Below are 12,942 nucleotides of genomic sequence, written 5' to 3' on the forward strand. Positions count from 1 at the left end.
TTTTTCAAATCTTTGGTTTTTCATCACAAGGAAGAATGTTTTTCCCTATTTCTTTAATTTTATGTAGGATAATGGCTATTCACTAATCTTACTGTGGTATTCATTTCCTGATGTGTGTGAATCAGATCATTATCCTGTACACCTTAAACCTATACAGTGCTGTATGTCAATTATATTTCAATAAACTGGAAGAAAAAATAAAAAAGACTACTCTTTTCCCCATTGAATTACCTCGGCAGCTTTATTGAAAATCAACTGACCAGGGACTTCCCTGGTGGCACAGTAGTTAAGACTCCACACTCCCAGTGCAGGAGGCCTGGGTTTGATCCCTGGTCAGGGAACTAGATCCCACATGCATGCCTCAACTAAGAGTTCACATGCCACAATAAAGGAGCCCATGAGCCATAATTAAGGAGTCCTTGAGCTGCAACTAAGGAGCCCACCTGCCACAACTAAGGAGCCCGCCTGCCACAACTAAGACCCAGTGTGGCCAAATAAGTAAATAATAATTTAAAAAAAAATCAATTGACGGTATACGAGTGGGTTAAGTTCTGGGCTCTCTGTGTTGTTGCATTGCTCTATTTGCATTTCCTTATGACAATACCACATTACTTTGATTACTGTAGCTTTATAGAAACCTTGAAATCAGTCAGTGAGAGGCCTCTAACTTTGTTCTTTTTAAAACTTGTGTTGATTATCTTACTTTGCTTTTCCATATATATTTTATAATTAGCATGTACATTTCTATGAACAAAGCATACTAGGGTTACGATTGGAACTCCATTGAGGCTATACATCAATTTGGGAAGAATTGACATCCTAACAATATGTCAATGTAAGTATTTAGGTCTTCTTTAGTTGCCCTCAGCAATGTTTTATAATTTTCATCTTAGAGGTTTTGCCCATATCTTTAAAAATTTATCCCTACCTATTTCCATTTTGTATATTAGTGGTATTTTTAGAAAGTTTATTTTCCAGTTGTACATTGCTAGCATATAGATATACAGTAGATATTTATATTTGATGTTGTATCTTGCAACCTTGCTAATTTAGTTACTAGCTCTAGTAACCTTTCTGGATTCTAGAGAATTTACTATGTACATTACCTTTTTTTTTTTTTTTTTTTTTGCGGTACGAGGGCCTCTCACTGCTGTGGCCTCTCCCGTTGCGGAGCACAGGCTCCGGACGCGCAGGCTCAGCGGCCATGGCTCACGGGCCCAGCCGCTCCGCGGTATGTGGGATCTTCCCGGACCGGGGCACGAACCCGCGTCCCCTGCATCGGCAGGCGGACTCTCAACCACTGTGCCACCAGGGAAGCCCACGTTACCATATTTTTAATGAGCAGATTCTCTCCTATCTGTATGCATTTTTTCCTGTTTCTTGCTTCACTGTGCACTGGCTAGACCTCCAGCACAGTGCTGAATGTGAACAGTGGGAGTGTGCATGTTGGTGTCCTTCCCAAGCACTTAATATTTCAATCCAAACATTGAAAACATTCAGTATTTTATCATCCTGCCCCAGATGGCTAGCTCTTGGTTTTTTGAAGATACCTTTATGAGGTTGAGGAACTTCCCTTCAACTGCTAGTTTGCCAAGAGTTTTATAATGAATGGACGCTGACGTTTTTCCAGTGCTTTTTGTGAATATTATTGAAATGGTCACGTGGATTTTCTCCTTTGCTCTGTGAGTATGGTGTTACCGGTTGAACTGTGTTCCCGAAAAAGATATGTTGAAGTCCTGACTCTCAGGATGTAGGAATGTGACCTTATTTGGGAAGAGGGTCCTTGCAGAAGTAACCAAGGTGAGGCCATGAGGGCGGGCCCCACTCCAACATGACTGATGTCACTGTAAGAAAAAGGACACGCCGTGTGAAGACAGCCACGTGACGTGTCCACAAGCTGAGGAACACCGAGGACTGCTGGCAAACGCCAGAAGCTGGAAAGTGCAAGGAAGTCTTCTCCTCTAACGAGCTTCAGAGGGACCCTGGCCACCAACAACATGATTTCAGACTTCAAGCCTCCCGAACTGTGAGGCAAAATATTTCTGTTGTTGAAAGCCACACGGATTGTGGTGCTTTGTTAGGGCAGCCCCGGGAAACAGATACATGTGGTGAATGACCTGGACTGATTTAAAATGTTAAACCATACTTGCATTTCACTTGGTCACAATACTTTGTATGTATTACTGGATTGGATTTGCTTGTATTTTGTTAAGGTTTTCTGTGTCTGTGTTCATGAAGAATATTATCTGTAGTTTTCTTGGGATGTACTTGTCTGATTTTGGTATTAAGGTATTTTTCTTTTAATGTCTTTGTCTTATTTTTATTTATTTATTTTTTTTGCGGTACGTGGGCCTCTCACTGCTGTGGCCTCTCCCGTTGCGGAGCACAGGCTCCGGACGCGCAGGCTCAGCGGCCGTGGCTCATGGGCCCAGCTGCCCCGCGGCATGTGGGATCTTCCCGGACCGGGGCACGAACCCGCGTCCCCTGCATTGGCAGGCGGACTCTCAACCAACTGCGCCACCAGGGAAGCCCGTCTTTGTCTTATTTTGATATCAAACTTTTACAGAAAGAGTTCGGAGAAATAGTTTTTTTTTTTAAGACTGTTTTTTATGGGAAGTTTAAGGTTCACAACAAAATTGAGAGGGGGGTACAGAGAATTCCCCATATACCCCCTCCCCGTACATACGCATTGCTTCCCGCATTTTGTCATCACTCACCAGAGTGGTGCATGTATTACCAGGAATGAACCTACATCGACACATCATAATCCCTCAAAGTCAGTGGTTTGCCTTAGGGTTCACTCTTGTTTTTCTCTATTCAATGAGTTTAGATGAACTGGGGAAATGGCTTTGTATTCAAATTTTCCGTTTGTTTGTTGCTACTGTCTAGAAATACAATTGATATATGTGTATTGGTGTTGCATCCTGCAACTATGGTAAATTCACTTATTCTAGTTCTAGCTGGGTTTTCTTAGCATTTTTCATATATTTCCATATGCACCTTCCTTTCCAATCTTTATGCCTTTTTTTCCCTGCCTGCTTCACAGGCTGGGACTTCCAGTCAACGTTGAGTAGAAGGGAGAGTGGACAACTTGTTTTATTGCTAATCCTAGGGGGAGAATGTTCAGTCTTTCACTTTATGTATGAAGTCAGCATTAGACTTTCAGAGATGCTGTTTATCAGGCTGAAGAAGTTTCCTTATAATCCTAGTTTGCAGAGTTATAATCATGAATGGGTATTAAATTTTGTCAAAATTTTTCGGCATTATTTATCTTTTTCCGCAATTTATATTTTCTGCAGATGAGATGATCATATGGTTCTTTTGAAATGGTGAGTTACACTGATTTTTCAAATACGTGAACCAACGTTACGTTCCTGGCATATGCTCTGCTTGCATTCGATTGCTATTACTTTTTCCTTTAGAAGTTCAATAGAATTCACTAGAGAAGCCATCTGGACCAGGAGTTTTCTTTGTGAGGAAGGTTTTTTTTTTTTTTTTTTTTTAATTGTGGTAAAATACACATAACAGTAACCTTTTTTTTTTTTTAAGATTTAATTTTAGGGGCTTCCCTGGTGGCACAGTGATTGAGAGTCTGCCTGCCGATGCAGGGGACACGGGTTCGTGCCCCGGTCCGGGAAGATTCCACGTGCCGTGGAGCGGCTGGGCCCGTGAGCCATGGATGCTGGGCCTGTGCATCCGGAGCCTGTGCTCCGCAACGGGAGAGGCCACAGCAGTGAGAGGTCCGCGTACCGCAAAAAAAAAAAAAGATTTAATTTTAATTATTTTTGGCTGTGTTGGGTCTTCATTGCTCTGCACGGGCTTTCTCCAGTTGCAGCGAGCAGGGGCTACTCTTTGTTGTGGTGCACAGGCTTCTCATTGCGGTGGCTTCTCTTGTTGTGGAGCATGGGCTCTAGGCCCGCAGGCTTCAGTAGTTGTGGCATAGGGGCTCAGTAGTTGTGGCTCGCGGACTCTAGAGTACAGGCTCAGTAGTTGTGGCGCATGGGCTTAGTTGCTCCGCGGCATGTGGGATCTTCCCGAACCAGGGCTTGAACCCGTGTCCCCTGCATTGGCAGGCGGATTCTTATCCACTGCGCCACATGGAAAGTCCCAGTAACCATTTTTTAGGTGTACAGTTCAATGGCATTGAGTGCCACGAATTTAATGGCTTGTAACAACGAAAATGTACTGCCTGCAGGTCTGAAGGTAACAAGTCTGAAATGAGACCTAACAGGGTTAAAATCTAGATGTCGGTGGGACGGGCTCCTTTTGGAGGCTCCAGTGGAGAATCCATTCCTTGCCTCTTCCAGCTTGTAGAGGCTACTGGCATTCCTTGGCTGATGGATGCATTCCTTGACTTTCTGCTTTCAACAGCACATGGCCTTGTCCCTAACTTTGACCGTCCTTGACAATTCCTTTTGTGCAGCACCCTTGTAATTACATTGAACCCGCCCGGATCATTCAGGGCACTCTTCCCATCTCAAGATCCTTAACTGTGCACATCTGCAAAGTCCCCTTTTCCATGTCAGGTAACATATCCACAGGTTCTGAGATTAGAACCTCTTTGAGGGGGCATTATTCTTTGAGGGGTTATTATTCCATCTATCACAGTCCATCCTCTGCCCCGCAAAGATTCACATCCATCCAATATGCAAAATACATTCATCCCATCCCAACATCCTCCAAAATCTCAACCCTGTATAGCATCAACTCAAAGTCCACAACCTCATCTAAATCTTATTAGCTCACAAGTCACAAATCTCATCATCCGAATGATGTAAGTCAGGTGTGGGTTTGACTCTGTGTATGATTCACCCTGAGGCAAAATTCCTCTTCATCTGTACACTTAGAAAATAAATGATCTGATCCCAAAATACAATAGTGAGATAGGCATGGGGTAACAGTTATAGACATTCCCATTCAAAAAGGGAGAAAATGGAAGGAAAAAGAAACTGCAGTCTCAAGCAGTTTTGAAATCCAGTGAAGCAAACTCAATTAGGTTTCTTTTATTCTTTTTTAATATTTTTTAATATATATATTTTTTTGACCGAACAACTTGTGAGGCGTTAGTTCCCAGACCAGGGATGGAACCCGGCCCTCGGCAGTGAAAGCAGAGTCCTGACCACTGGACCGCCAGGGAATTCCCTCAGTTAGGTTTCAAGGAATTATCCTCTGTGGCTTAATGTTCTGTCCTCTGGGCCCACAGCTCCACCCTGAATCTTCTTCCTTTTTCATCCGGGGTAGCACATGCTTGCAGCTGAGCAGTAGTATGAGGTTGTTTCCTGCCTGTAGAGTTTTGAGGGTCAGACAGCCTTCTTTCATTTCATCCTTCTCTGTCCTTGTCAGTCGAAGCTGGCAGTGTTTCTGCTGATATAACATGCTCAAAAACCTATGGATCTCCCATGTACGTCATCACAGGTCTTTCCTGAATAATTCCATCTCTGTTTTTTGCTTCTACGGAGATGGCACACACCTAATCTTCAAAGAGCCCTCTGTGTCACCAAATGTTGTGACCTTTTGTTCCTCTCTAGGCACCAGAAAAATGTTGTTCAGCCACACCTTTGGCCTTCTCTTCAAAGCACGCTTTCCTGACAGTCTCCTAATTTTACCATCTTTTGCAATCTAAATAGGTTCTTTTTCATATAACTGTAGGATACAGTCTAGCTAAGCTTTCTGTCACTATATAGCAAGATCCCTTTTTCATACAGTTTCCAACAACGGGCCCTGCCGCTCCGCGGCATGTGGGATCCTCCCGGACCGGGGCACGAACCCATGTCCCCTGCATTGGCAGGCGGACTCTCAACCACTGCGCCACCAGGGAAGCCCCAGAGGTGACTTTAATGTCTATATTGCTACCAACAGTCTGTTTATGACAATTAGGTACCACCATCTAAAATGATGTAGGTTTTCTGTACCACAGTTAATATCCATATGCCTAGTAACAGTCTATTCAAGGCAATCAAGGCATCTTCTATGACACTTCTCAAAATTCTTCCAGTCTTTACCTAATTCCAAAGCCAATTCCACATTTTTGGATATTTGTTATAGCAATACCCCACTTCCCACCACCCGTATCAGTATTTTGTACTTTTTCGTTGCAGTGTTGCAATCTATTATTTGACTATAGCAATATGTTCATCCAGTCTGTTGTTAATAGACATTTGGGTTATTTCCAGTTTTCAGCTATTTGCATGTGGCTTCTAGGAATGAGCCTTTTTTGGTGGACATATGCTTTTATTTCTCTTGGGTAAATGTCTGGGAGTGGGATTTCCTCAAGGGTTATTCTTTTCCCACTCTTGGTCCACTGTGGACACAGCCAGATTCCAAGCTGCTTCTAAAGGCTGGTAGGTTATCCCTTCGTTAATCCTGATTTTATCTAGGAAGTTCAGGTCCATTCCCAGGACCTAAGCCTTCGTCTCCTATTGCTTTAACCCAAGTTCCTAAGACCTTTATTATTTCTGAAAGCCCTGTGAGTTGTTAGCTTCAGCTTTTGTTCATCCCTGTAACTTAAAGTTCCCCCTATATCTGGCACCTTTTCTTGCTTTTGACTGCAACTATGTATTAAAAACAGTTTTGGGGGTAAAATGTTACCTAGCATTTCTAGATGTTTGGGGAAGAGGGTGAATATGCTTCTACATCAGTTCAGACCATCATAAGAAGCCTCTGATTTAGGACTTTACCTTTGAGGGACAGCTTTTTGGAGCAAGTAATATTGATATATCCATTTTACAGGTGAGCAAACTGAAGGAAGTCAAGTAGCTTGTCCAAAGTCTAATTCGGACAGCCAACATGTTTGAGATATTTAAAGCTTCCTGGGGCTCATGAAGGATGGGAGCAAATCCCTTTACTCCAGGTAGGAATTTTAGAATGGATATTTGAGAGGTACTGCCTGAGAAGGTAACTCAGAATGTTACAGGAGGATTTGATTTCATGATCTTCACAGTATTAAATGAGATGATACTGGTTCAGCACTTAGCACACTGCCTGTAACATAGTAAGTGGTAAAAAAATGTTTGGGGGACTTCCCTGGTGGTCCAGTGGTTGGGACTCAGTGCTTCCACTGTGGGGGGCACGGGTCAGGGAACTAAGATCCCGCATGCCGTGTGGCACGGCCAAAAACCAAAATAAAGTTTGGGACTATTGATATTATTAATTAATTAATTAATTAATTTATTGGCCATGGCGTGTGGGATTTCATTTCTCCCACCAGGGATTGAACCTGTGCCCCCTGTAATGGAAGTGCAGAGTCTTAACCACTGGACCACCAGGGAAGTCCCTTGATATTATTAATGAAATTATTGTATTTTTTTCTGCTTTTAGAGTCCTTCCCCTTCCCCACAGTATGATTTACAGAGCCATAAGCAGCTTCCCTACCAAGCCTCCTAAAACAAGAGGTTATGGGTGGGGATTTCCCTGGTGGCACAGTGGTTAAGAATCCGCCTGCCAATGCAGGGGACACAGGTTCGAGCCCTGGTCCAGGAAGATCCCACATGCCGTGGAGCAGCTAAGCCCGTGTGCCACAATTACTGAGCCTGCGCTCTAGAGCCCACGAGCCATAACTACTGAAGCCTGTACGCCACAACTACTGAAGCCTGCACGCCACAACTACTGAAGCCTGCACGCCTAGACCCCGTGCTCCGCACCAAGAGAAGCCACCGCGATGAGAAGCCTGCGGACCGCAATGAAGAGTGGCCCCCGCTCACTGCAACTAGAGAAAGCCTGCGCGCAGCGACAAAGACCCAGCGCAGCCAAAAATAAATAAATAAATAAATAAGAGGTTATGGGTGGACCAGAATTTCCTGATTAAGACTTTGAAGATAAATTGCTAGCTTTGTAGCACAGGGGAAATGCCACAGGGGCTATGGGGATGGTCTCTGGTACCAGACAGCGTGGATCTGAATCCCAGACCTTCTGTCACCTAGCTCTGGGGTCTTAGTGTGTTGAAGTTCTCTGGCTGCACTGGAGATAATCATACTACTATTTCCTAGATTTATCGTGAGGAGTTGATGCGTTTCTAAAGCAAAAGCATGTATAAGAGTGCTCAGTACATAGCAGGCACATTCAGTAATGTCAGTGTGCTTAGTATTCAGTGCTGTTTACCAGACATTCCTGGCTTTCTGTCTTCCGGGGACATGGTAGTGTCCCACTTGTGGCTCGCTAGAGCCATGACACAAGTTCTGGCCAATGAATTTTGGGTAGAAGCGTTGTGTGTCACTTCTGGGCCAGAGCAGTTAAATGCTCCAGAGTACTTTCCCTTTGTCAGGATGGCAGAAATTCCAGATGGTGGCTGCCCCCTTATCCTGGGTTTCGGGCTGACGAGGATGAACATAAACCTTCGTTGTTTCAGGCCTCTGAGATTTGAGATTGTTACTGCAGCATGATTGAGCCTCTCCTGACTAACATGTGAACTACTGTTAATATTTCTAGGATATACTCCTCAAAGCATTTAGTAACTCTTTTGAAGGGTCCTTAGTAGGACTTGGAAATGCTTGCATTTTTGTAGGATAACTGATGGTAGCCCCTTTCGGCATGACCCCCTGTGTAGTGCGCCCCAACTTCAGTGCTCTGCATTCCGAGTTCTGTCAGTTTGCTTACAGAGTTCTCATTTTCCTGAATGGAAAGCAATAAAAGTGACTTCAAAAACATTAACAGTCTTAATGTAATTGGATTCTTGCCACTAATCAAAGGGTTTTAAAATTCAGAAATTCCTGGCTCCCCTGGTGGCGCAGTGGTTAAGAATCCGCCTGCCAATGCAGGGAACACGGGTTCCAGCCCTGGTCCAGGAGGATCCCACATGCCACGGAGCAACTAAGCCCATGCGCCACAATTACTGAGCCTGCGCTCTAGAGCCCGCGAGCCACAACTACCGAAGCCCACGTGCCTAGAGCCTGTGCTCTGCAACAAGAGAAGCCACAGCAATGAGAAGCCTGCGCACCGCAACGAAGAGTAGCCCCCGCTCGCCACAACTAGAGAAAGCCCGCGCACAGCAACGGAGACCCAACGCAGCGATAAATAAATAAATGAATAAATAAATTTATTTTAAAAATCAGAAATTCCGCTTTCTATTTACCATTTCCTGAATGAAACAGAAATAGTATAAGGATTAGGCTTCTCTGGCGAGGATCTAAAGAAGTTACAGGCAGGCATATTTCAGTGCACACGCTTCCCAAGCGCTCTCTCACCGTTAGAGATACCTGGCAGTGTAGCCCACAGCTTGTAAGGACTGAACTCCCTCTTCTGGAGGCATTCACAACCAGTCGCGTCGGAACCAGTGGTTCATTTTTCCTTCCACAGCACCCACGTTTCCAGCCCCAACACCCACTGCACTCTGTGTGATGTGAGAATCCTGTGTTCTGCTTCTCCATTCAATTCCAGCAGGAACTTTGGAGGGTGGGGATGTCTCCTGGTTATCCCTGTGTGGCGTCCCTTACTCTCCTCTCTCGTGCCGTAAAAAATTCCATACCTAGCAAATGCTCAGGAAATGTTTGTGAGAATAAAACAAACTTTCAACTTAGAGCAGTGGTCTTCCACCTGGGCTGCACCTTAGCATCATCCAGGGAACTTTAAAAAAAAAAAAATCCCGTGTCCGGGCCATACCCGAGACCAATTAAATCAGAACTCCTGGGGGTGGGCTTCAGGCCGAGTATATTTGAATGCTCCCCAGGTGATGAGTGCCGCCAAGATGCAGGACCACTGAACTGGAGGCCGTGTGACCATATGTCAGGGGTGTTAAAGTAAGATAATAAACGTCATGTGCTGTTATTCTTGAGTAATGTCTGACTTTACACTTGTTTAATGCTTCACAGCTTTCAAGGTGCAGTGAATGTGTAAACATTTAATAAAGATCTTCTAGTCTAGCAGGGGACAGAGATATGTATCAAATAATGCCAGGAAGTTAGAGAGAGGCGGGGGTGGGGTGGGAGGGTGGGGGAATGTGTGTGCCCCAGGCTTGGGAGGGGAGAAAGTGCCGAGCACAGCATTCGATGCAAAACCAGCCTAAAGGAAGCCCATGGTGGCAGGAGGAAACATCATCCCGCTGTGGCCTGGGAAAGCTGCTGTATGCCCACCTGTGGCAGAGGTACACCGCTTCCTCAGTTGTGCTGGGGCCGAGGATCGTTGTTGGTGCCAGCCCACAAAGAGGTCCGGTAGCTATAGCAAGGAGAACTAACTACCTGGGGAGACTGGGGCCCTTCCTAGGACCCTGACAGGGACCCTGGGCTCTCGATCGCTGTTACCAGCTCCCTGGGTGTTTATAGGTGTCCCAGTTTTAGGAGGTCCAAGGTCCTTACTTTTGAAACCAGGCCCTCCCTAATGGAGCCCTACCAATCGCTCCAGCTTCCTCTTCTGCTCCCACTTTTAGCCTCGGGAAGACCACAGCGTTTGCAGCTGTGTGATGCCTCAGGGCCTTCGTGCCTGCGGGGACCCACTTCCTCCTTCTCCTGCTGAATTCCTCATTCCTCCAGCCTCAGCTCAGGCTCTACTCATCCTGGGATCCCTTAACCCCGGCAGGGCCGGGGGAACCCTCTTGTACGGCGCTCCCACAGCCTTGTTTTGGAAGTCAGGACCCTGGATCCATTCGGGTCGCCCGTCTGTCCTCCAGACGGGGAAGGTACCAAATGCATCTTTGTATCCTCAGCACCCAGCACAGGGCCCGCCTGGCCTCCAGGCGACAGTCAGGAGACCTGAGTGAGTGAGCCAGTGAGTGAATGAGTAAGAGGGTGGTAAGTGAACGAACGACTGAATGACAGGGTGGGTAAATGAGCGAATGAGCTAGTGGGTGAATGAATGAGCGGGTGAACGAGTGGGCGGACGAGAGGGTGCGCGTGTGAATAAATGAATGAATGACTGAGTGGGTTGCCTGAGTGAGGGCAGGTGGGGACTGAACGAGTGGGCGAGGGTGCCGGCAGCGAACAGGCAGGCTGGAGCGGCGGACGCGGGAAGGCTGAGCGCGCGCCCGCACCGCGCCACCTGCCCTACCCGGGGCAGCGTGGCCTGGGCGGGACGGGGCGGGACGGGGCGGGGCGAGGCGAGGCGAGGCGAGGCGAGGAGAGGATGGGAGTGGGCGTGGCGAGGTCGGGCGTGGGCGTGGCAGGCCCTGGAGGGCGGGGATAAGCTGGGAGTGGGCGCGGTAGGCCCGGGTGTGGGCGGGGCGAGGCCAGGCAGAGCCCTGGCGGGCGCGGAGGAAGTCACGTGGCGCGCGCTCACATGACTGGCGGCGCGATGGACCTGCTACCCGCGGCGCCAGCAGCTGCAGCGGCTGAGCCGGAGGCAGACGAGGAGGCGGACCCGCCGGCGGCAGGTATGGCAGGCACCCACCAGGCCCCGCGCTGCTCCGGCCAGCGCCCCCCGAGACCCTGAGGCCTTCGGTACTCTTCCTGTCGGCGGGCGGCCCGCGCCCCGCCGGGTTCCCCCTCCCACTCCCTCGTCCACGCCCAGGAGGGCGCGTGGCCGCGCGGCCCAGCGCCGGAGCACCTGTCCGGGTTTGCGCCTCGCCGCGCGCTTCTGCCCGCGTCTCCCCGGGACTGTCCGGGTCCCTGGGGGCCGCAGGGCCCGCCCGCCCCGCGCTTCCTGCTTGCCGGCCTGCCCGCCGCGTGGGGCGCAGTCCCAGGACCTGCCGGGTCTTGGCAAGAACTCTGGCCGCTCAGGACTTTAGTGTTCTCGAACGCCAGCCTTTCGTGTTTCTCCCTGAGTGCATTTCTTAGCGGATGAGCGTGAGGCGTGCGTTTTCTAGGATGTCCCTGTTTAAAATGGTACCCCCTCTAGTCTTCTAACTGGAGGACAGATGAAGGTGGGTGTTGGTGTGAGTTACTGCTGCTTCTTGGGGGGTGGCGGGGGCCCAAGGTTGGAAGCTCCGGCTGGGCCGTCTGGCGAGGTGTCCCTGAGGAGGCCATGCTTAGAGTTCTGTAGGGCTGCTAGACACTGGATTCATTAGGGAGAAAAAGAGGCAGAAGTGGAGTGAAGCTGCTGGGGGTAGGGGTGGCGTTGCGCCGGAGTGGCCCCATTGGCATGAAGTCCCTTGGTGAGTCTGCGTCTAGGGAGCAGTCCGCACCCCGCCACCCCCATTGGTCTTTAGTTACTTTTCCTTTCTCATGTAGCTGTGTAAGGAGAAGCATATGATGGCTCTTGCTCGTGGTTAGAACACTGTGTTCATGAGGTCACACGTTCGAGCCCAGGTGGGCCAGTCGGCCCTCCTGTACCAGGCCCGCACGCTGGGCTCCCAGCGTTTGGGTAGGAATGGTTCTTCCCCCGAGGATTGTAAAGCAGCTCAGAGTTCCTGGATGTGATGGTTACTCAGGGGTCTCTTTGCAGGTACAGGGACAGCCCTGACTGTTCCTGCAGGGCTCACCCCCTGTTTGCTATTGTGGTATCATCTACCACAGCTCTCCGAGACTGGCAGCGGGCCTTCCTTGGGGCCGTGGTGATTTTATTAGCCATCCTGGATGGCAGGTGAAATGGTAGAGGAAAAAACCCCCCAAAAACCCCACAACCCAGAGGCAAGTGACTTGTCCACCGTGGGCAGTGTTAAGGGGGCATGTCGTGGTGTGGGTGGTGTTTGGAGGGGCTGGAGTCAGAAAATACAAGTCTTTGAGAATGAATTTTGTCCAGAGATGATATATGTATCTCTCATGCTTTAGCAAAGGTTTATTTTTGACTGTTGAAGAAGCAGTGGCTTATGGGCATACAGCGAATTTCCTCTTCTCTGGTGTTCTGTCCACACAGCCAGAGCCCACCGTTAGTGTTAATTGTGGGGATCGCGGGGGTCTAGGTCTTTGTAGCAGCTTTGGGATTGTCAGAAAAAATTGTGTTCACTGTGGTTTTCAGCCTTAAGGGTCTTTTGTATCATATTCTAATCCCTGGAAGCTCAAGCTATAACTGATAACTCCCTCCTGACAAATTGAACTTTCAATTGTGCAATACGTGGACAAACACCCAGGACATTATAGA

General features: G+C 48.1%; 1 protein-coding gene across 2 annotated transcripts in view; it reads left to right on the plus strand.

Moving 5' to 3' along the window:
- Positions 1-11,181: 11,181 nt before the first annotated feature.
- Positions 11,182-12,942, plus strand: part of SNX8 (sorting nexin 8) — a 39,559-nt gene continuing 37,798 nt past the window's right edge. For both annotated transcript variants that reach the window (XM_029219344.1, XM_029219343.1), the window contains exon 1: positions 11,182-11,296. In XM_029219344.1, the coding sequence (XP_029075177.1) occupies positions 11,203-11,296 (94 nt within the window). In that variant the 5' untranslated portion in view covers positions 11,182-11,202. The remainder of the gene's footprint in view (positions 11,297-12,942) is intronic.

The sequence above is a fragment of the Monodon monoceros genome, unplaced genomic scaffold, assembly GCF_005190385.1.
Source record: "Monodon monoceros isolate NGI ecotype Baffin Bay Population unplaced genomic scaffold, NGI_Narwhal_1 Super_Scaffold_13, whole genome shotgun sequence".
Lineage (NCBI taxonomy): Eukaryota > Metazoa > Chordata > Mammalia > Artiodactyla > Monodontidae > Monodon > Monodon monoceros.